Source organism: Halichoerus grypus, chromosome 8 (assembly GCF_964656455.1).
Source record: "Halichoerus grypus chromosome 8, mHalGry1.hap1.1, whole genome shotgun sequence".
NCBI lineage: Eukaryota > Metazoa > Chordata > Mammalia > Carnivora > Phocidae > Halichoerus > Halichoerus grypus.
This window is the reverse complement of record NC_135719.1, coordinates 48903723-48926358: the sequence shown is the minus strand read 5'-3', so window position 1 is coordinate 48926358 and position 22636 is coordinate 48903723. Positions and strand designations below refer to the sequence as shown.

General features: G+C 54.7%; 2 protein-coding genes across 2 annotated transcripts in view; both read right to left on the bottom strand.

Moving 5' to 3' along the window:
• IGDCC3 (immunoglobulin superfamily DCC subclass member 3) overlaps positions 1-14730 on the bottom strand; it is a 41128-nt gene extending 26398 nt beyond the window's left edge. The window contains exons 1-2 of the mRNA XM_036087098.2: positions 14652-14730; positions 11852-12157 (exon numbers count right to left, since the gene is read on the bottom strand). Coding sequence (XP_035942991.1) covers positions 11852-12157; positions 14652-14730 — 385 coding nt within the window. The remainder of the gene's footprint in view (positions 1-11851; positions 12158-14651) is intronic.
• A 2543-nt stretch (positions 14731-17273) lies between these two features.
• IGDCC4 (immunoglobulin superfamily DCC subclass member 4) overlaps positions 17274-22636 on the bottom strand; it is a 38094-nt gene continuing 32731 nt past the window's right edge. Inside the window, exons 18-20 of the mRNA XM_036087156.2 lie at positions 21883-22111; positions 20958-21119; positions 17274-20211 (exon numbers count right to left, since the gene is read on the bottom strand). Coding sequence (XP_035943049.2) covers positions 19801-20211; positions 20958-21119; positions 21883-22111 — 802 coding nt within the window. The 3' untranslated portion in view covers positions 17274-19800. The remainder of the gene's footprint in view (positions 20212-20957; positions 21120-21882; positions 22112-22636) is intronic.

Sequence of the window (22636 nt, the reverse complement as noted above, 5' to 3'; positions counted from 1 at the left end):
GGTTGGGAGGAGGGACGCCGTGCAAGACAAAATCGAGTTGGTGTCTTCGAACCTTAGAAGTGAGAAGGGACTTGAGGACTCTTTTAATCTGGTGCTTTTCACACTACCTCCACTTATGAGGAAACGGAGGCCACGGTGAACTGGCGGGTCCAAAGTCACAGAGGGGTGAGCTGAACATTTACACTGTAAAAGCTACAGGTGGGATCCAGGGAGGGCACAGAAGTAAGCATGATGGTGTCTGAGTCAATCCGAGACCCTCAGTAGTGGTGCGTCCGCAGGAGGTGTCCCCTCCAAGCCAGTCCAAACCAGGCACCTCGGGTGGGGCCCTGTCTTCAGGTCTCCCCCTCCCTCCAGCTTCCTGCCCTGCTGACACCAGAGCCCACTAAAGCCCCAATAAAGGGTGCCTCCTTTGGTGGCAAGGGGGTGGGCGGTAGGCCCCAACACCCGACAAATGCCCGGATCCTACTCATTCTCTCTCCTTCAAAGCCCAGGCAGGGCAGTGCTCCCTCCCATTTCCCACAAAGACAAACTGAGGCCCAGCAACTTTAAGGGGGGGGGCAGCTTGAACCCAGAGCCGATCCTCAGTGCAAGTCCATCTGCATCTTGCAATGACTACTGCTCCTTGAGGGTGTCAAGAGCAAGTGGAGTTTTATTACAGGTGGGGTCTGGGGATACATTCCAGGTTGCCCTTGATTTCTCCCCACGGAACTGTGCAGAGGCTTTGCAGACACAATCCCAGGTGGGAAGGGGCTACGTTGGGAGGGGGGACATGGAGGCATGCCCATAGCAGGCAGGGCCACAGGCCAGAGCACATGCCCCAGGAGTTATCAGCCTCCCCAAACCAAGAGCCTTCAGCCTGGGCAGGGGGTGCAGGAACCAGGGCTCACAGCAGAGGTCAGGTTGCCAGGGAGCGACTATGAGGAAGCACTGAGCACCCAGGGCTGCTGCTGGATCCCAAGAGGATGGGTTTTGTGCTTCCCAGAAGTACAGGCCCCCTGTTTCTGGAGGTCACCCCAAGACCCAGCGCCCATCCTGATCCAAGGACCCCAGCCAGAACTGTCCCCCGCCCCGTGCCAGTAAGGCCCCCTGCACCCTTCTAGCAGGCACAGCCTGCCCCTCCCTGCTGTGCTGCTCAGGTTACCAAGAAGCCTGCTGCTGTGAAGCCTGCCATCCAACCCATTGTTCAGCGGGGCCAGGAGGGCAGGGGCCCCAACGCAGACCCCTCCTCCAGGTTGGGGTGGGGGCGGATTCTCCCAGCCACCACAGCAGGCAGGGACTGCAGCCTTGGGTTGCGGGAGAGAGGCATCCAACTCCAGGAGGCCTCAGGCCGCCTTGCCCAGGCAAGGGGACAGCGCAAGGACAATCAGCAGCCTGGCTCCTGTAGGCTGATTATGGCTCTTCTCTACTCCTCCCCCCCCCACCCCCCGCAACAGGACCCCTGGGGAGAAGGATCCTTCTCTAGCCACACCAGTTCCTCTCCTGTGATTTGTTCTGAATTTTCAAACAAAGAGTAATTATGACAGATGTGGAGCAATCAGCGTCATTATGCGGAAACAAGAAAGGGAAAGGGAGCTGAGGGGGCCCCACGGGGGAGGGGAGCCTGTCTTTCCTCCTAGGGAAGAAGCAACTCCCACGTCCCCCGCCAGCAGCCCCAGCACCCTCTCAACTTCCTTTCCTGCCAGGAACCTGTATCCTGCGCTCCAGGCCGGCCGAGACTTCTCTATGCAGAGCCTCCCAGCCTAACTGGCCCTCCACATCGGGGGCTTCCAGCAGCGGCTCCCAGGGTTCAAGGCTCTGCCCCTGACACTCCGCATCTCCACCCTGTACGTGCCAAGGCACCCAGCTCTGTTTCTAAGGCATTAATTCTAAATAAGTTCTCAAGGGACCCTAGCCCCCTCTGAAGACCCTCAGGCCATTAAACTTTGGGTCAGGCAGACCTGGGTTTAAATCCCAGCTTCCCTACTTACACTGTGCGCCCTTGGGCAAGTTAATTAACCATTCTGGGCTTCTGTTTACTCATCTGTAAAATAGGGCTAATAATACCTCTTAATGGAAATGTTGTGGGAATTCCGTAAATTAACACATCAAGAGCTTAGGACAGTGCAGCCCCATATTGCTAGGAAGACTTTACTAGTTAGTTCAGTGCAAGTGCCAGCACATAGGTAGCACTTAACCTCAAACCACAAGGCTCAGCATCCAATGGGCTTTGGAAACTTGGAGGCCCTCTGCAATATGCCGTGGATGGCAGGAGCCCACACTCAACGTTTGCTGGCCAACACTCACGTCCAGACCCACAACCACAGATGAGGCCTGGGGCAGGGCAGGGCACAAGAAAAATAGAAATATATGTGTATGTGTCCCAGCTTCCCCGTTGGTGCGGGGAACGCATAAAAAGATCCCTCCCTTCTCCAGCCAGAGAGGCCCCAGGCAGGTGAGAGGTGTGACGCGCCCAAGAGGCTCTCTTACCTGCCCAGGCTGGAGAACTAGCCACGTCCTTGGGCAGGTTACCTACTTGGGGATTCGGTTTTCAAGTCAGTAAAATGAGAAGCTTGGACCAGATGAGCTCCGAAGTTCGTCCCTCCGCTCTGGATGCCTGTGGTCCCGCTGGAGGCTGGGAAGCCCTCCAAGATCCCAGCCAGGCGGGGATTTGAGGGGTTTTTTGCTGCAGCCTGCAACTCAGTGAAAGAGCGAGGACTCAGTTCTCTCTCTCTCTCTCTCTCTCTCTCTCTCTCTCTCTCTCTCTCTCTCTCTCTCTCTCTCGGTGGTCTGCCCCTCCTCTCCATTTAGGTGGTCTGGTCTCTGTCTGCCCGCCCTAAGGCCCTGGAGCCTCTCACTGGTCCCCCCCTCACATTCCAGTGGCCTTGGGGCAGCAGCCAGACCAGAAAGTCCAGTTCCTGCCCATTATCACTGTTCGCATCTCTACTGCAACCCAGCACCAGCATTCCAGAGAGCGGCCTGGGGCTGCCCCCACCACCCACCGTGGTCAGTGTCCGGGCTCAGAGACAGGCCCCAAGCAGAGGTCAGTGTTCTCAGATTCCTCCCAGGGAAGGTCTGCCCCCAGGGGGCTCCGGCTTGCCGGGGAGGCCATGGACCATTTCTGTGGGGGTCATCTTTGACCCTCAGCCTCTCCGTCTCTCCTCTTCTTATCTCTTTGCTCAGTGCCCAGGCCTGAGCTCACCTACTTTTGCTCCTCAGAGGGCTCTCTCTCCCAGCACAGCAGAGGATGGTGGGACCAGGAGTTGCCACAATTGGAGAAACAGGCAGGAGGAAGGACAGAACAGTAGAGAATGGAGCTGGAGAAAGGACAGGGCAGGAGAAGCAAGGGCTGAGGGCGATAAAGACAAAGATGCTAAGCATGGCCTCATAAGAAGGCCGGGGTGGAGGGCAGTTTGTGGGAGAGTGTCAAAGGAAGCAAGATCCAGAGATGAGATAGAGAAAAATGGGTGGGAGAAGCTGGGATGTGAACCCTTTGCATCAAATTTTTCTCCCCCTGCCTGAATCGGGTGGCTGGCTGGCTGGCTGGCTGGTAGCCCATAATCCCCACTCCCTCCATCTCCCTGCGGTCTGGCCAGGAGCTCCTCCTGCCTGCCCCTCCTCAGGCCTTTGCTCAACCCCTGCCTTTCCCCCTTCTCTGGTCCCAACAGCACGTGTCCAGGCACCCCTCCTCGGGAAGCCACTGGGACTGCTCCCCTCTGTCTTCTGTCCTAACCTTATATGTGAGGGCAGTCACCAGAGTTGGATTAGCATTTCTTGGAGCAGGGTGAACAAAGGTGGGGGCAGCGGGAGCAAGCTCAGAAATCAAAGAGTGATCCTTTGTCGGGGTATGGAACGGCACAGGCCAGCGGGCTTGGATTACAGTCAGATTGTTGGCGCCCGCCTAATAGATAAGTAAGAATATGGCGTTGAGGGCGCCTGGGTGGCTCAGTTGGTTAAGCGTCTGCCTTCGGCTCAGGTCATGATCCCAGGGTCCTGGGATCGAGCCCCGCATCGGGCTCCCTGCTCTGCGGGAAGCCTGCTTCTCCCTCTCCCACTCCCCCTGCTTGTGTTCCTGCTCTCGCTATGTCTCTCTCTGTCAAATAAATAAATAAAATCTTTAAAAAAAAAAAAAAAAGAAGAAGAATATGGCGTTGACTCCCAAGGTGCTCTGGCCATGGCCACGTGCCCATGAGGTAAGCCCCCACCCTCCACCAGGGACCTAGGGCTTGTCTCCCTCTTCTCTCGCTTCAGCTGGCTGGGTAAGTATCACTCCTTGTAGGACCTAAAAATCCTCTACCACTGCCTCTTGCCCTGTGCCTGTTCTGTCCACTCTAGCCTTGCAGTCTGGCCACAGTGCCAAGGGAAGCCCTTGGAGAAGAGATGGGCCCCAATCCTGGGCCCCAGACACCTCCTTCAGGCACACACCTGTATGCTCAGGTCCCCACACAGGTCCACGTGGCAGCACACACACACTACTGGTCTCTACATTCCTGGGTGCAACAAGGCTATGGCCAGAGAATCTTAGGGTGCCCTAGGTGATTTACACAAGACAGACATTCTTGGAATCACTTGGCCCAGTTTAAACAAAGACAGCAGTGAGCTGTTTGGTTTTCCATCCTGGGTGCCCTTCTGTTCCATTCTACTTTTCTGAAGCCTGTGTAGAACAGCCTTCAAGCTGCTCTGAAAAGTCTCTCTCTCTCTGACACACACACACACACACACACACACACACACACACACGCCGGCAGGGACTCTGGAGAGGAGAGGGAAAGGCAATACAAGAAAGCCAGGAGTGAAAAAGTCCTTTCTCCCTGGGGGTGGGGAGGGGACAGGGGGTTAAGGGGGGCTGGGGCCTGTTTCATTTGCAGGCTGCAAATGCCTCTCCTATTCACGGGCCCACATTCCCAGCCAAGGCGCCCGGCCACGGACAATGCCGGGAACAGGAACAGAGGAGATTTGCACATTGTGTTCAAGGGGCCAGCTGGCTGCCTGCGACAGCAGAGCCAAGGTGTGGGAACCAGAAGCATTCGACTTCCACATTCAAGTCCTGCGGGTGGGGGCGACTGGGGCCCTCCCCCCTCAGCTGGGGCCAATGTGCCTAGGGACAGGGGCCTCATCCAGCCAGGGAATGAAGTCCAAGGCAGGAGACCCCGAGACCCAGGCCTGGAGGGTACCAAGCACTTCGGTCTCCGCTTCACGCCCCATCTGGCGAGGAAGAGTCTCGGTTCCTCTGGAGATCAACACGCAGCGGCAGCCACCCCACGATCGTGCCCTGAGCGTGCTATATTCCCCCGCCGATCCGCCCTGCTCACGAGCTTCTGCTCCTTGGAGCTATGCTATCAATTACAAAGCCAGGAGAGACACAGAGAGAGAGAGAGAAAGCAAAAGCGAAGCAGCAAGAGCAACAAGAGAGACAGAGCTTTGCACCCGGAGGGCCACATGTTCATTTAGTTTTTACCAAGCTCCACAGGCAGGGGACGTGGGAAATACAAAAGAGAAGCCCTTTAGGAGCTTAAAATCTAGTTGAGGAGACAGATGGAATATCCAGCCACAAACCAGTTACTTAACAATGTAAGCAGCCATCACTGAGAGGAAGGTTGAGCCTGAATGCCACAGACCGCGAATACTCCCCGCCGTAGGAGGGGGAGAAGAAATTACTGTAAGCTGAGTGGTCTTCGGGGACGGATCGGCTAAGGGATAAACAGGGGCAAGAAGAGACTGGGAAAAGGCCCAGCAGAGGCAAGCATGTCCCAAGGACCGGCTGGCTGGCAAGCAAGCCTTCACACCTCAGAGCAGAGAAGACCCTGAGCCCAAGCACCCAGTTTTACAATGAGGAAAGCAGACCCTAGGGAGGGTGAGTGACTTGCCCAGAGCCACACAGGCCCCCTGGTGTCCGGGCAAGGGCCCTCCCATCACACCTCACAGCTGCTCAGGAATGTCAGAGGAGCGTCAGGGAGGGGTATCGACCCGCACGTAAAAAGGGCCTGACCCTCCCCCATTTGCACCTGACTCTGGCCTACGTACAGGTGGGCTGCCAGCAAGGAGAGCCGGCCTCCGCACGGCCAGTGACATTTCCGCTGCGACACCTGCTTCCTGCTCTACCCGGTAGGCAGATGTGTGTGTCTGAGAGGCAGTGGGAGGCTTCCTCAGGCCTACCTCAGCTGTGCTGCCCTTCAAGGAGGAGAGAAAAGCTTGGGCTCCATACACCAGGCCTGAGTGTCCAACCTCCGGGTGCCATAGGCCTCTGGGGTTCCCAGCCCCTGTGCCAGGAACCACTTCCCTCCACAGCCCACTGCCCTACCCCGTAACACTCTGGGGTCCCCTCAATACGCTGAGCCTCCCCCCTCCACAAACTGTTCTCCCCATTAGCTCCAGCCCATGGTTCAGTCGTCACCCCCTCTGACCTGGTTCCACAGATCTGTGTCCAGACCCTGATCCCAGATCCACACAACTATGGATCTTGCTGCTGGGTTCCTGAGTAGCTGGTTAAACCGCTTTCGCTCAGACGGGAATCAGATTTTAGAAGTGGGTACCTGAGGGCCTGAGAAGTAAGTGGAGGCAGCAGGAGACCCCCTCTTGCCACACCGCACAGCCTCTTTCTAGGAGTCTGGACTCACCAGGGGCCTTCCTGGAATCACTACAAGAGGAGCTTAGAACTCTGCATTTCTCAGAATAATAATGTTAATATTTAAGGAACATCTTCTGCAGGCCCTGCACTGTGCTAAGTTCTTTACCCAGACCGTCACAGGTAATCCTTACAACGTGCTTTGTTGGTAAGTCCTATTTCCCCCATTTTGAAGACTCTGAGAGGTTAAGGGGCACCTGGCTGGCTCAGTTGGTAGAGCATGCAACTCTGGATCTTGGGGTCATGAGTTTGAGCCCCACGTTGGGCATAGAGATTACTAAAAATTAAGTAAACTTGGACTGCCTGGGTGGCTCAGTTGGTTAAGCATCTGCCTTGGGCTCAGGTCATGATCTCAGGGTCCTGGGATGGAGCCCCACTTTGGGCTCCCTGTTCAGTGGAGAGCCTGCTTCTCCCTCTCCCTCTGCTCTTCCCCCTGCTTGTACTATCTCTCTCTCTGTCAAATAAAGGAATAAAACACCTTAAAAAAAAAAAAAAAGTAAATTAAAAAAAAAATAAGTGAAGTGTAAACAATTTGCATTGGAATTTAAAAAGATAAAAAATGTATTATATATATAAAATAAAGACTCCAAACGGGTAAGCGACTTGCCCAAGTCCATCCAGTGGGGGTATATTTGCTTCTGCAGTCATCCCTCACAACCACCGCTGGGCCCGCCCCGTCGGGACAGCCCCAGGCTGGGAGGGAGGCGATCCTGGCTCTTTGAGAACCGGGCCACCGTCTAGATAGGCTGAACCTCATCCTAAATTAGTGGTCAGGACCTAGCACTGACAATACTGCCTTAATGATCATTTTCCAGAGGTCAAGCCCCGTGCCAGATTTTTACAGCCCAATCACCTCATTTCCTCCTCCAACAGACCTGATAGGCTGATGGAGTTATGACCATTTTTACAGATGAGGGCACAAAGGCTCAAGAGGATTAGTAACTCATCGGTGAGTGGCAGAGCCGGGGTTCAAAGCCACGTAGGTTTGGTCCTGCGCCCACATTCTACCAACCTCATTGTGCTGCCCACAGACCCCCACACCAGCGATCATGGATGGCCTGGGGGTGGGCTCTACTCTAGCACCTGTGGACCAGCGGCAGCAATCAGCATCGCGAGACATGCAGGACCTCAGGCCTTGGCCTGGACCTACGGATTCAAAACATGAATTTGACCAGTTTCCCCGGGTACTTCATGGGCACAGTAGAATTGGAGAAGTCCGGCTCTAGATCACATAGATCTTTGCTCCAATTCTCCAAAGGGCCTGAGACCAGGAATGAAGGTCAGGGACTGAGGACGTCTGCCTGAGGGGACCTAGGGGCGGGTCCCCCAATCATCCCCCCTCCTTGAATCTAGCCCATCTTTTTTTAAAAAGATTTCATTTTGGGGGTGTCTGGGTGGCTCAGTCGGTTAAATGTCCCACTCTTGATTTCAGCTCAGGTCATGATCTCAGGGTTGTGAGACTGAGCCCAGTGTGGAGCTCGCTTAAGATTCTCTCTCTCAGGGGCCCTGGGTGGCACAGTCGGTTGAGTATCCAACTCTTGGTTTCGGCTCAGGTCTTGGGATCAAGCCCCACATCAGGCTCAACCCCAAGTCTGCTTGAGTTTCTCTCTCTTAAATAAATAAATAAATCTTAAAAAAAAAAAATCTCTCTCTCCCTCTGCCCCTCCCCCTGCCTCTCCCTCTCTCTAAAAAAAAAAGATTTTATTTATTTATTTGAAAGATAGAGAGAGAGTGAATGAGAGGGAGAGGTAGAGAAAATCTGAAGCAGACTCTGCACTGAGCACAGCCCAACACGGGGCTCAATCCCACAACCCCGAGATTACTACCTGAGTTGAAACTAAGAATGGGACGCTTAACCGACTAAGCCACCCAGGTGCTTGAAAATATTTTATTTTTAAGTAAACTCTGCACCTAACATGGGGCTCAAACTCACAACCCCAAGGTCAAGAGTCACCTGCTCCACCTACTGAGCCAGCCAGGTGCCCCATAGCCCATCCCTCTTTGGGGTCGTCCAGGTGCACAGACTTCAACAGGGATGAATCAATGTACATGTTCCCACTGGGTCAGGTGATGTACATGCCCTCCCTGGAGCCGTCCAGAGGGATGGCAGAGGGTCTCACAGGCCAACCCAACTTCAGCCCATACTCTGAGGCTTGGGAGAATCCCCAGGCCCTCCCAGGAAAGAGTTAAAACAGAACAAGTTGCTCTCTGGCTCCAATAATTCCACTCCCTGGTAGATTTCCCTGGTGTACTTCCTAACTGAATCCCAGTGAGGGAGAAAGCTGGGGGCTGGGAGCGGAGTCCGGAGGTTTGCTTTTGCTGACAATGTCAGTAAAATCACCTTTCAATGGAGAATGAAGTATTGGCCCCCTTGTGCCTCCTATGTACTAGGCAAATCGTGGGGTGTGCCAGTCCTTACAACGATCCCACAAATGTAGGAGTATATGCACATTTCACAGGTGAGGAAACTGGCCCACTTGTCCAGGGTCTGTCTCATTATTAACAAGTGTCTCAGTTTGCAGCCTCTAAACTATAAGCACATGGAACTGCAGAGCAGAGAAACCAGACGTGCTAGAAGCTGAATCCTCTTAGGACCCTGAGCCACTCCATCCTAAAAAGGAGATATTGGGGACTGAAGCCCCCAAGGAATCAGCCTGCAGTGTAGCCCTACCTGGCCAGGCCACCTTTCCAATGATAACATCTGAGGCCCCTGGGATGGAAGAGGGAGCGCTCCTAGCTGTCGCCTCCGGCCCGGAGCTCAGATGCCCCAGCAGGGCTGCCCCCACAGACCTGGACCCCTGTGTGCCCCACTGGTGAATCCACTGGGTGGACTGTGTGTCTGTGAGAGGTGCTTAGCCTGCCCCCTCCCCATCAGCCCCCAGGGAGCAGGCAGGAGAAGCAGGGGGCTCCAGAGGGCTCCTCACACCTTTCAGCAAGGCACCCCCCCCCCCATGTCACACAACATCTGCAGTGTCTGCGGGCACACGGGCAGGGAGTTATTACCAAAGGAGAAGACTCACGCAGCTAATCAGCTTTGGAGGTTTCTAGGGACATCAGCTTGTGAAGTGAGAAAAGGAGATCCAGCCACCCGGTTGCCTGGTATCCAAGCATTCCCCCATGGGGTCACAAGCCTTGCAGGGGAGAGAGAGGCCTTATCAGACTGCCGGTGCTTAGAGGCAACCCCCCAGCTGTCCTCAGGACCCCAAAGGATTAACCAGGCTGACCTCACCCCTGGCCCTTCCCCCAGCCAGAGCCCACAGCTCAATTTCTTATACTGTAGGAGTTTAAGGAAACCAAACATCTTGAAGGTATTACCATTTATAGAAAAGCACATTTACAATTAGCTATATATAAACACCTGGGATTTATCTCCCAGAATTCTAGGCTGGCGGTGCAGGGGCCAGTGTTGACACAAGCCGGGGAGAGTGTGAGGGTCCTCTCCCCGAGAAATCTCCTTTCTCTCCTCGGCAAATCTTCCCGGGGGCCCCACCCTGCGTCCACGTCCAGGCTTCTCTTCCTCACACCCCGAGGGCTGGGGTTGAGGGGTCGCTGAGCCAGAAGCGATTCGGTCTCCAGGTCCAGGGCTGCCTCCCAGAGAGCTCCATATGGGGGCCTGAATCAGCCTTCTTTAGAACAAAGGGGCATCTTAAACTCAGTGAGAGGGCTCCTGCCTCAGAACGATTCAGCACTCACCAGCCATTCCGAGCCACTGTGCAAATGCCCTCAGAGCCAGGAAGAAACCCGCCGGCCATCAGCCGGGGAAGCAGCGCCATGCCATAGGGGTTAAGCGTGAGGGGAAGGGTTCCCGCTGCCTAGACTGCAGTCCAGTTCCTCTGCCTACTGCAGTGTCATGGGATCCCTCTCAGTCTTAGTTTTCTCATCTGTCAAAGGGGGGCAAAGACTGCCTATCTGCCTGGACCATTGTGATGACTAAACGAGATCATTCATGTAGAACACTTAGGCAGGGGACCCAGCACACAGCAAGGGCTTGGTAAGTGTTAGCTGGAATTATACGGGATGCCTGGGTGGCTCAGTCGGTTAGGCGGCTGCCTTTGGCTCGGGTCATGATCTCAGGGTCCTGGGATGGAGCCCCATGTCAGCTCCCTGCTCAGCGGGGAGCCTGCTTCTCCCTCTGCCTCTGCCCAACCCCATCCCCGCTTGTGCTCTCTCTCTCAAATAAATAAATAAAATCTTTTAAAAAACAGAATTATTACCAACACCTTTAAGGTGTGGCCTCTTTAAGCAGCATCTTTAAGGGACGGACACTCCCCCAGAAGTATGAAGTTGTGGGGTAGAGAACACTTACCACTTGCTACAACTTTTCCTTCTCTCAAGAGCAGAGGTTCTCAAGCACAACATACACCCTGCCACCCCCCCCCAGCCTGCCACCTTCAAAATCCATAGATAATTCTGGTTTACACACCCATGAGTGTGCACAAACTAAAGAACAACAGAATTTCTGCGGGCCAGTGCAGTAGAACACTGCCATCATTTCATCACAACAACTCGTGGTCCATCAGTGTAAGCAAAGAACAATTCTAGAACTGAAACACCCCGCCTGGCTCTTTCGTTCCTGTACAAAACACATCAGATATCAAGTCACCACAATGTAACTGTAATTGTAAATACTTATAATTTTATTGTCAATTATACCCCAATAAAGCTGAAATTTTTTTTAAAGAGGCACATTAGCATGAAGGTGAGTGGGAGTAATGTCATCATGGTGATAACCTTGAAATTCATCTACCATATTTTTTGTAAAATGTATTGTTGACAAGCTTCAGAATATCATTATCCTACCCAAAAAGATTTGAAAGTCAGCACATAATTTAAAATTGCACGTAGCCAAATTACCCTTCAAAATTCTCTTAAATCACCCATAAAGTATGACAGTTGTTTCTTGAGACACAAGAATCCTACTCAATGGACCGGGATGCTCACAGTATGCAGCCATGTGGAAGCTAAGACACGCTGACCTAAGAGCTGGATAAAGCTGGCCCTCTTTCTCTCCCTCTCCCCCGCAGCAGTATTTGGCTATATTCTTGTCGAATCACATTCCAATCAGTTAAATGAGTACAGGATAGAATTCCACCACCACAAATAACTACTATGTACCTCTCAACTGACCCATGCTGAGAAATTAGTCCTCCAGAAGGCTGCAGAAGAGGGAACTGCTTCCCCTGCCCCCAACCCCTGGGCTGACCCTGGATCCCCAGTCTGGGAAAAAAACGGTAAGGGGTGTCCACTTACTTGCAGCCTGGATTCGAGCCTTCCGGCTGACCACCAGCCCAAAGCGGTTCTGAGCCACACACTCATAGTCACCCTCATCTGAGGGGCTGCCTCCCCGATCCAGCTGGAAGTGACGGATCATCAGGGACCCATTGGCCAGCAAGGTGGAGTGGGTACTCTCCAGCAACTCTACCCCATTTTTTCTCCAGGTGATTCTCACTGGAGGGGTCCCCTCCACCCTGCAGCCCAGCATTATAGGCTGCCCAGGGACTGCGACATCATCACTTGGCTCCATAGCAAATGCCAGTTCGGCAGAGTGGCCAAGACCTGTATAGGGCAGGGGAGATGGAAGGAAAAGGAGAGGTTAGTGTGGGTTGAACAGGCAGGAAGAACTTCATACACAGGTGTCCCAAGCTCCCTGGCTCTGTGCACCCACCCCATCTTTCGGTAATGTTAATAGAAATCTCTATTATATATAGAACTTTTTTTAAAAGATTTTTTAATTTATTCATTCGAGACACAGAGATACAGAGAGAGAGAGAGAGAGAATGAGCGAGCATGAGCAGGGGGAGAGGCAGAGGGAGAGGGAGAAGGAGGCTTCCCGCTGAGCCAGGAGCCCGATGCGGAGCTCGATCCCAGGACCCCAGGATCATGACCTGAGCGGAAGGCAGACGTTCAACCATCTGAGCCACCCAGGCGCCCCATATTATATATAGAACTTTATGCATTACAAAGTGCTGTCTTATGCAGTATCTTTCTCAATCAGCAGACCACCTCAGAAAGAGATATTATTTGTACCATTTCCTCTTTTTACAGATAAGGGAACTGAAGCCCAGAGATAATGAAGCAACTTGTTCAGGGTGTCACAATTAATAGTAACAAATCTGAGATCCAAAAGTAACACGGTTAGTTAACACAGTTAGACCACGGCTGCTGCCACTTCTGTGGTCACTCTGGCTCAACACTGCAGCCTCACAGAGTTTCAGGATGGGACCTTAGGCAAAGGGGTTCCACCTGTCCTAGCTTCCCATTCCTCATCTGTTTAAATCAGGAACGTCTTGTAACTTGGGTCATAGAGTTGTTGAACAAGATGAACAGACTCAAAGTCACTATGAAAACAAAGATAAAGTGAGATAGTAAGAAATAATTGCTTATTTTTGCTGGCAAAAGCATCTGAAACCTGGCCTGATGCCTGGCAGGGAGCAGGATGTGTGGGTCCAGTAGCAGGTACATGCTAGGCTATGGACCAGCCCCACCGCCTCTCCCCAGGCTGCTCTGGGTTTTGGTTTGTGCTGGTTGTTTTGCCTTTGTCATAAGGAGAATTGAGGGGTACCAAGGGTCAACTCAGATTTCCCAAAATTCAGGAAGAGGGAGGTTTCTAGAATCCTTACTCCCTGCGTCCTCACTGCTCCTGTAGAACAAAACTGAGCTGGAAGAAGAGAAGGGGAACGAAGAGAGAGGGAAGAAGGTGATCCGGGAATCAGGGGAAGCCCGACAGGAAGGACAAGCGCTCCAATCCCAGGCGTGATGCCAAGTCCCCAACTTCTCCAACGAGCAACTTACCAGACCAGTTACAACTTCACTCCGGGAGGAATGAACCCCCCCTGGTCTGAAAGGGCAGCCACAGACCCCTCTTCACATTTCCAGGGAACTAGTGATCCCGGAGCCGGCCCCTCCCCAACAGACCAGCGCCCTCTCTGGTTGGGGGAGATGGAAAGTGGGTGGGGAGAAAGGAGGAGGGGGATTGGGGTTACGGACGATTCCCCCAGCCACAAGGGTATGTAATATTTTAAGACATTTGAGGGTCACAAGCTTTCAAACCCTTACCCACCCCACCCAACCCATGCCCTGCGTTTCAGCGGCTTCAGCCCCCAACCCAAACCCAACATAGCAGTCGAGGGATAAAGTTTCTCCTAGATGCGGACGCGGTATTCTGCTTCTCCGGAGCTGAGAGGAGAGAGAATACCGCCGAGATGTGTCTGCAGAGAATCTGGGATGGAAGGGGAAGGCCCTAGATTTGCGGTCCTCTCCCGTGAGATGGGCCCATTACAGCCCCCGAGGGAACAGGGTGGTGGTGACGGAGCTCTGGGCAGCAACGCGGGCAGGCCCCCGAGCCTGGGGCCAGGGGCGCTCTGGCGGCGCACCCTCCGGGGAAGGGCGGGCACGTGAGCGTCCCCGCCGCTCGCTCCCTCCGGGTCGGCTTCTCCTCCCCTTCCCCAGCTCGCGCGGTCTCTCTCGGGTCTCCCCCTCCGGAGGCTACGCGCGGCCCGCCGGGACTCTGCCTCCTCCTCTTCCTCGGTCTCCGCCGCGCACTCCGAGCGCCAGTCTCAGCTCTAGACCCGGGACGTGCCCTCTCGGACCCGCCTCCGCCCCCCGGTCGGCCGCGCTCGGTCTCGGCCGCCTCGGGCTACTCTGGCCCACCGCCGGGCTCCTCGCACCCCCGCCCGCCCCCTCGGACGGAACTCAGCCCTGAGGTGCCCCCTGGCTCGTTTCCCCCTCTCCCCAACTCCCGCCCGCCCGCCTCGCTCCTGCTTTGCCGCGCTCCGTGCTCCTCGGGCCGGGCTTGCGTCCTGCCCGAGCCCTGGAGCCTCGGCGCACTGAATCGAAGTCTCTCCTCGGGGGCCGCGTCCTCAACATCCCCCTGCGGGCCCGGCCGCCGGCCTCGGGGCCCTCTCCCCGGGCTCCGCCCCGTCCCGCTCGGCTCCTCTTCTCGGACAAGTCCCTCCCGCCCCGGGTCCGCCCGCAGGTCCGCCCCCTCGCGCCCACCTCCTCCCGTCTCGCCCTTCCCGGGGCTCGGTCCGCGGCCGCCCGGGGCGCTCACCGTCGCTCGGCGCGGGCAGCAGCAGCGGCAGCAGCAGCGGCAGCAGGAGCCGGCGCGGCGCGGCGCGCGGAGCAGCCATGGGGCTCTCGGTCCGCTCGGCTCGGCGACGCGCGGCTCCGGGGCCTCTGGCGGCTCACAGCGTCCCGCGGGGCCGGCGCCGGGGCCGGGGCCGGGGCTCCGGCCGGGGCCGAGCCCGGGCCGCGGCGGGCTGGGGCCACATGCCTGCCTAGGAGCGCCGGGGGCGCAGGGGGAGCGCCGCTTGCGCCATCTTGCACCCACCCCGGCGATCTGTCAGCCTCGCCCGGGGTGCGCGCTCCGCACTCGCACTGCCCGCGCCTGCCCCGCCCTCCTCCCTCCGCCCGCCGCCCCCCTTCCCTCCCCTCCCGGTCCCCTCCCCCAAGCCCCTCTCCCCGGAGGCCCGGTCTGGGGAACAAAAGAGCCGGCGAGCGCTTTAAGCGGCCGGACATTCCCGGCTGCGCGGCGGACGCACCCCCTGCGCTTTGAACTGTGGCTGGAGCGGCCGGCGCCGTCCTGGGCTGCTGCCCGGTACCCCCTGCCCGCGGGCCAGCCCCGGACTTGGGGCGCTGGGGAAGTGGAGACCCAGCAGACTGTCAAGTGGGTCCGGGCTGCGGAGAAACACGCTCTGACCCACTCTTCCTGCTGCACCCTCCTCCACCGTGTCCAAGTGTGTATTTTCGAGATAATCCCCTAAAAGCTTCACAAACTTGTCAAAGGTTCGGTTTTCCATGGTTTCTGGTCCTGCCACCCAAAGGCTAGGACGTTTAGCTGCATGAGCGGTCTCTCTAGACTACAGAGTTCTGGCATTGAGTGGACCAGAGGTAGAAGGGGTAGGAATGCAGCTTCCCCCCCCCCCCCAGGGCCCTGGGATAGCCGACCCAACAGGCCAATGAGAACGCAAAAGTAACCTGGGTTCCGACCCCTGTTCTGCCCGCTGTCTAGCCCAGCCGACCCAGGCAGTCACTCTCTGAGCTGATCTGAAAGATAGAGATAATCCTCTCTCTCCTGCTCACCGCTAGGGATATTTAAAGCACGGGGGTCCTAACAAATGACCTGGTAACTGGAAAAGCAAACAAAGTCAAAACTCTCAATAACATTTCTATGTCACAAAGAAGATTCTCAATGTTTCATGTCAGAGAACACATGAGACAAGGAGTGCACGAATTTTAGGGAAGCTAGGCATGTATTACCTCTCAGGAGATACATACTCATGCTAACCCTCAGAGATCTTGAATCTTTAGATTCTTGACGGTGAGCCACTCATTATTAAATGATCTTCTGGTGAGTCCAGCATGAGGAATTAGTCCATCTACTAAGTTCTAAGAGCAGGAGATTTAAAGACGGTAGTCTTTGCCTCACTCAGCTATTTCTTCCTCTGGCATTGGACTGGGACGACAGAGGAATAACTAGGTCTCCCTTTTGATACCAACTCTGGAATCTTGGAATCAGGAGTGTTAACCATATAAACCTAACTTTGGTGCAGATGAGTAAAAAAGTGCAGGCCTCCAGAGATGAGATAAGTTTACTAATGATGGGGTTTGCGCAGCCCAGGGACTCCTTACTCTTCAGTAGCAATTGAAAGATGAGTCTAGGAGGCAGGACTTGAGGCATATGAGTGAGCAATGGGAGGAAGTGGAGAAATTCAAGGTCAGGGGACACACCCAAACCCCAAACCAATTTCATTGTGAGGAAGGGCAGGAGTGATGGGCCTCCACTGGCCATAGGAAAGGGGGCGGGGATGCTGCCTGGGCCCAAAGTCCTGGACTTCCCTCCTGCAGGGCTTGAATTCTCAACAACCCCTTCTCGGCTTGTCCTAGACTCAGAGAGGTCAAATTGGTGTCCTGAGTTGCTGTCATTTTAAATTCATTTTGACAAGTGTTTAATTCTTCTTTACCACAGCCCTTGGTCTGAGAGTGATATGCAAATAATGGTTATTCTGCTGCATGCAAAATGTGCAGTATCTCTCCCTATGATCTGTCAATTAACACGGGTCTGGCCCATCAGCCACTTTAGGGGTGGTCCCGGGCAGGGCAGCCTCTGGCTCTTGGTTCCCTCAGTAGAAAAGCATGCACCGACCAGGCTCTGTAAAGATCTTAGCAGAGCATCTGCCAACCATCATCCTGAGATGCATGAGGGGTGTGGGTGTGGAGTTTTGCGTGTGGCTGTGTGCCCATGTTTGAGTTAATGGATCCAAGGGTGTTTATGAAGATGAGTGTGCATGCATGGGTCTCTAAGCTTGTAGGCACAGTGTCCATATGTGTGAATATGCAGCCACGAGCAACTCTGGAGACCAGAGTTACACAGAAGAATAGATGTTAAGCCCAAATCTCTGGAGTTGCTTGTTCACTTCTCCTTTGCACCCAAGGAAGTTAAAAAAAAAATGTGTGCCCAGATGGAAAGAGATTCCCCAGGAAGCCTAAAAGAGTGCCATCAAAGAAAGCATCTTTCCTAAGTTTAAGTCTTTTTCCTAAGTGCCTGCTGAGGGAGAAGGATGGTCTGGTTCTTTTCCATGACCACTGGCTCTCTACCCTCAAAAACCCAACATTTCCCATCCTGGCAAGAAATACATTCTCTAGGACAGAAAGGCTGAGGAAATTCTAGTCATTCCACGTTTTTGGAAAATAGTTTATTAATTCATTATAGGGACAGATACATGATCAATGCCTTGGCTTAACACTAAAGAATATATTTGTGAGGAGGAAAAAAATGCTGGGAAAAGAATTAAATAATATAGCATAAACTAAATACAGACAAATAAATGAGCAGGTACCGATTACACTTGTCATGCATCAAGAAAAGGAAGGTTTCTAAATGAGACTCAAAAAACGTAAGGCATCGATGGTAGGTGACAAAGGGATTAATACCCTGTAAAAGGCCAATAGACTCTTTTCTAATAAAAATACTGCTACAAAGACACAAACCTAACACTTCCAAATTACCCAGAGCCCAAATCATACATAATGCTAGTGAGTAATGGCCACTTTCTTATCAACTGTGAGTTATAGGCAGATACCAGATTTATTACTTATTTGCTTTTGAGAAACAATTTTCCACCCAACCTAATGGGTTATAAATTGTCTCATTTGCAGCTATTTAATTTAAACCAGAACCTCAGTGCCTGTTAAACAAGAACATGAAAAATGACTATGTGGTGTAATGCTAAGAGCCTACTGTTAAAACAGCCATTTGATTCAGGGCAGTTTTTTTTTTCCTTTGGGGGGTGGTGGGGGAATCAAACCAGCAAAATAAAACGAGGCTTTTGACCTTCAGAGCAGTGGCGAAACACATACAGTGGTGTCGGCCACGGTGACGCTGGATGCCACAGAAAGGGTACAAGTGACAATTCCGTCTTCGAGCTACAAACCAGCATGAATAATCTGCAGCTCTATCACAGGCTGGCTGAAGCAGGGGAGGGAAGGAAATGTAGGTGCGGATGTCAGTCAGGAGTGACACCCGAGTGTAATAAACACAGATGCTGAAAGGGTCTGAGGGAGCTGCAACTCTGCTTGAGAGACATGTCACCATTAAAAAAAAAAAAAAAAAGAAAGAAAGAAAGAAAAGGGAAAGATAGACTGGTTATTTCTAATTTGGCCCAGAAGCCGGAGTTAACCCTTGGTGTGCCAATCGTTAAAAAGATGCATTTAGGGAGAAAAGCCCCCACATCCTACGCTCCGAGGAGAGGCTGGGGTGCAAAATCAAATAAATGACCTTGTCTTGTCTACACGGGAAATAGAAGTCCAGCTTGTCCCTGTGTGACAGGTCAACAGAAAATGACTTTAGGATTGAATTTAAAGAAAACAACAACAAACCAACAAAATGAAATGAGCCAATCACCCTTGTCCTGTGCAAAGGCCTCAGTGTCAGCCCCCAGAGGGTAAAACTCCTCTCACCCCCATCCATCAGCTCCCGTTCCAGGGGTGCAGAGTGGGAGGGAAGCTGCTCGGCTGGGGTGCCCCTAATCCCCACTCTCCTTCTCCCCATTTGGCTTCAGCTGGGAAGGAAGGTCCCAAACCCCCTCCATCCAGCAACCCTGCCTCCCTGCCCCTTTCCCTGTCTCAGAAGTCCCCCTGTGTGACCTGGATCCCCCAACTCCAAGGAGAGTCCTCCTACCTCAATCCCAGGGAGAAAGATGCAAGGGAAACTGGAAGATTCAAACCCACACTGGGGGCACTGGGGGCACTGGGGGTGTCTGCCTGGGGAGGGGGCACATGGCGGCACAGGGAGAAGAGAGGCAAGACAATGGCCGGGGAAGTGAATGGCAGACACAGAAGTCACGCTATGGCCTCAAAGCAGACATGAGGTAGTCATGTTGTTAGGGAAGGATGCAGAGATTGAGCCCAGGCAGGTGGTCCGGGAGAGGTGTGGGAGACGGCAGGGACAGACAGGAGACAGAGGAAAGGAAAGCGTATCTGGGAGGAAGCGCGGGGCAGGAGAACTGGGGAGAACTGGGGGCCCGGCGCTGACCGGAGACACAGCCCAAGAGTAGTGAAGGGGAAGAGAGGACAGAAGAGCCAGGGCAAGCGGATTTCCAAAACCAGGCACTTCCCAAATGACAAATGAAATGCAGAGCTGCTCTGAGGAGGGCCAGAGTCACCCTCTCAGTTTGGGCAACAGGGATGCGGGTGACGGGTAGTGACGCGACGAAGACCCTAGGCGTTCAGAGCCTCCTGCACTCAGCCCAGCCAGAAGGGAAAATGGGCCGGGGCTGTCTTTGTCAGACAGGGCATTGCAGACACTCTCAGAGTGTGTAATAAATGGCTGGGTGATGGGGGGGGGGGGCCCCACAGGGCTGGGGATGACCACTCTGAGGCACTGTCCTGATCTGGAGGATCAATTAGGCCACAGGGACCACCACCTGGCCAGAATCTCCCAGTTCAGCAGCTAGCACACGCACATGTGCACATCCCATATAGCCGTGCCTCCCAGGTCCCTCCCACAGGACATGTGCCACAGGGTGGGGGGGGAGTGGATACTCCATTTCTTCTTCGCCCCTCAGCCACAGCACCCCGGGAGGCTCCAGACGGCGTGACGATGTTCAGGAACTGCAGGTGCACGGGTGTACGTACTCGGCCACACGTGCCATGTCCCATGATCCATACTAGCCTGCCCCAAACTGCACCCTCTAGGGGAGCTAGGCAGAGGAGGGGACTGGGGCTCTGGGCAGGCCTGGGCTGGTTCCTAGAGGGCAGGGGGCCTTTGGCTGGCAGCTATTCCCGGGGGCCTCCTCCAGAGCCTCACTAGGCTGGAGGTCTGGGTACGGGTAAGAAGCGCTGGCTGCCTCTGGCAGGCAGGTGAGTCTGTCTGGCCCAGGGGTTGCCTGCTCACACCCCCCCAGCTCCCTGTCCAGCCAGTCTACCCCTTGCCCTAGATCCACGACTCCTGAAGTGAGGTCAGGAGCCTCCGGAGGCAGGGGATCCTCAGGTTCCAGGTCTTGGAGGTGGAGGTCAGGGTTCCCTTTGGATGCGCTAAAGTCAGAGTGGACAATGACTTCAGCCTCCACCTGATTCCTGCAGGCTGGGGGCGGCTTCTTCCTGCCATTGCCCTGGTCAGAGCAGAGAACGTAAAGACAAGGTGACCATCGCTGAGAATGATCATCAGAAGAATGACCAACAGGGGTGCCTGGGTGGCTCAGTCCAACTCTTGGTTTTGGCTCAGGTCATGATCTCATGGATCCTGGGATTGACCTGGCTTTCGGCTCTGTGCTCAGTGGGGAGTCTGCTTAAAGATTCTCTCCCTCTGCCCCCACCCACTCTCTCTCTTTCTCTCTCTCTCTCAAATAAATAAACAAATCTTAAAAAAAAAAAAAAAAGAATGACCAACATACTTGGGGCAGAGAAGGACTGACCCCCTCCCCCAAGCCCCGGGGCACAACGACTGTCCTACAAGAGATGATGATCAGGCCCATGTGAAGGCAAGGGAGAATGGAATACTACCCATCTGCCCTTGCCCAGAGTTCCAAAAGTACCAGATTTAGTCAGAGCCTCAGCGCACAGGAGGAAGGGCAGAACGCACTCAGCCCAGGCCCACGCTCAGATCCATGGTAATACTGCTGGGGCCCACTTAGGCCATCAGGAGAGGAGCGACTGTCTTTAACCCAAGTGAGACAGATTGCCGCAAACTGCCTGCCCTCCACGCACCCACCTTTAGAGACTCCAGGGGCCTCCTAACTAGACTTCCATCCCCATGGAAGTTACCATCAGGGGTCACCAGAAAAGTCACTCCTTGCTTTTCACAAGCACAGAGCTCCTTCTCTCCTTTCCTCCCCCCCACCCCCCCCAGGACACTGACCTTTATGGCCTCATACACCAGAGCCTGCAGCAACAGTGTCTGCCCCGTTCCAGCAGGGGGCAGCAGAGCCCGGGTCAGAGAAGGCATGGCACCTGCTTGGGGCAGCTCACAGCCTGCCCAGGAACCTGCCCAGCTTGGCCCCCCTGGCTGAGCCCAGGAGATCTGTGAGGGGAGAAAGACATGGGAGCACTGAGGGCTTGGCTGGGAGAGGGCAGCCTAAGAGAGGGAAGTAGATGGAGACTCTTGGCCTCCCGGCCACCTCCCGGCTAAGGCTGTGGGGAGGGGCCAAGAGTCTGGGGGTGAATGTGAGGATGGAGAAGTCCTCCTGCAGAAAAGCCCAGTACCACAGGCTCTGGCAAAGCCTAGAGGTGTCCAAGCCAGGCAGGGTCTCCTTCACCACAAAGGCAGGGAAAGACGGAGGAAGCACCCAAGGGTTTGGGCAGGCTCCTCAGAGAAGGGCAGGACGAGCCACCACTGCTGGCATGGAAGGGACCTGCCCTACGTGGGCCCACCTTATCCAGGTCCTGGTCTCATTTGGTCATGGCCAAGCGGACCAGCCTCTTGTCTTCATATTGGGGAGGGCCGGGTCTTAGAGGTTTCTCCAGCTCCCAGGATGAGGAGGGTGTTGTGGCCACACTGAGTCACCAGCAAACAGTCCACTGGGGGCCTTTCCCTCCTTCCGTGAGAACCAGGCTGACCTATTCTGCCAGGGGTGGAGGCCCATCTGCTTCCCTACCCTGCCAACCTTTTCAGGGAGGAAAGAGAGAGAGAGTGCCTTTTCTTCTGCAGCTGGCCCTGGGAAAGGGAAGGGGAGGGCGGAGGAGTTTCTCCCAGGGGTCACACATTGTGCTCTCGCGCCCCCTGGTGTCCTTTCTGGGAACGAGCTGTAGTGTGGGGCTCTGACCTACCCAGGCTCCAGGCTTACCTTTCTCTTGGAGTGACCCCGGCAGTCGGAAGCACCGCCCCCCATCAGGCTGTGCACTTCAGCCCTGTCCTCGATGTCTGAGGGCGGTGGAGACCAGTCCTCGGGACGGGGGTGCACAAGGGACTCCAGTTCATGGGCAGCTGGGGGACCAGCGGGGCCAAGGCGGGCTCGAGAGTACAGTGCGGGGTTCCCAGCATTGGCCGTGGAGGACAGGCCTGGGAGGGCGTCCCTGGAAGGGAAGACAGAGAATCAGGCACAGTGTTCAGAAAGTGAGGGGCGGCGGCAGGCCTGGGGTCTAGTCCTGCCTATGTTCTTGGGTAGGTTCCTGTTCTGAAATTTGGTTTCCCTGTATGGGTAATGATTAAGAAACTACGTTCAAAACAGCCATGACAGGGGCGCCTGGGTGGCTCAGTCGTTAAGCATCTGCCCTTGGCTCAGGTCATGATCCCAGGGTCCTGGGATCGAGCCCCGGATCGGGCTCCCTGCTCGGCGGGAAGCCTGCTTCTCCCTTTCGCACTCCCCCTGCTTGTGTTCCCTCTCTCGCTGTGTCTCTCTCTGTCAAATAAATAAATAAAATCTTAAAAAAAAAAAAAAACAGCCATGTCGTTGCAAATGGGACCTTTCCTCCTCCCCTCCCCCCAGCTCCAAGTATCTAGAGATTTGCGGTCCCTCTTTCCAAGATGCTGGCGGCTACAGAGGCAGAAGAGGCAGCTCTGTCTATGCTCGCCCTTGCTGAAGAGGTAGGCTGGGGCTC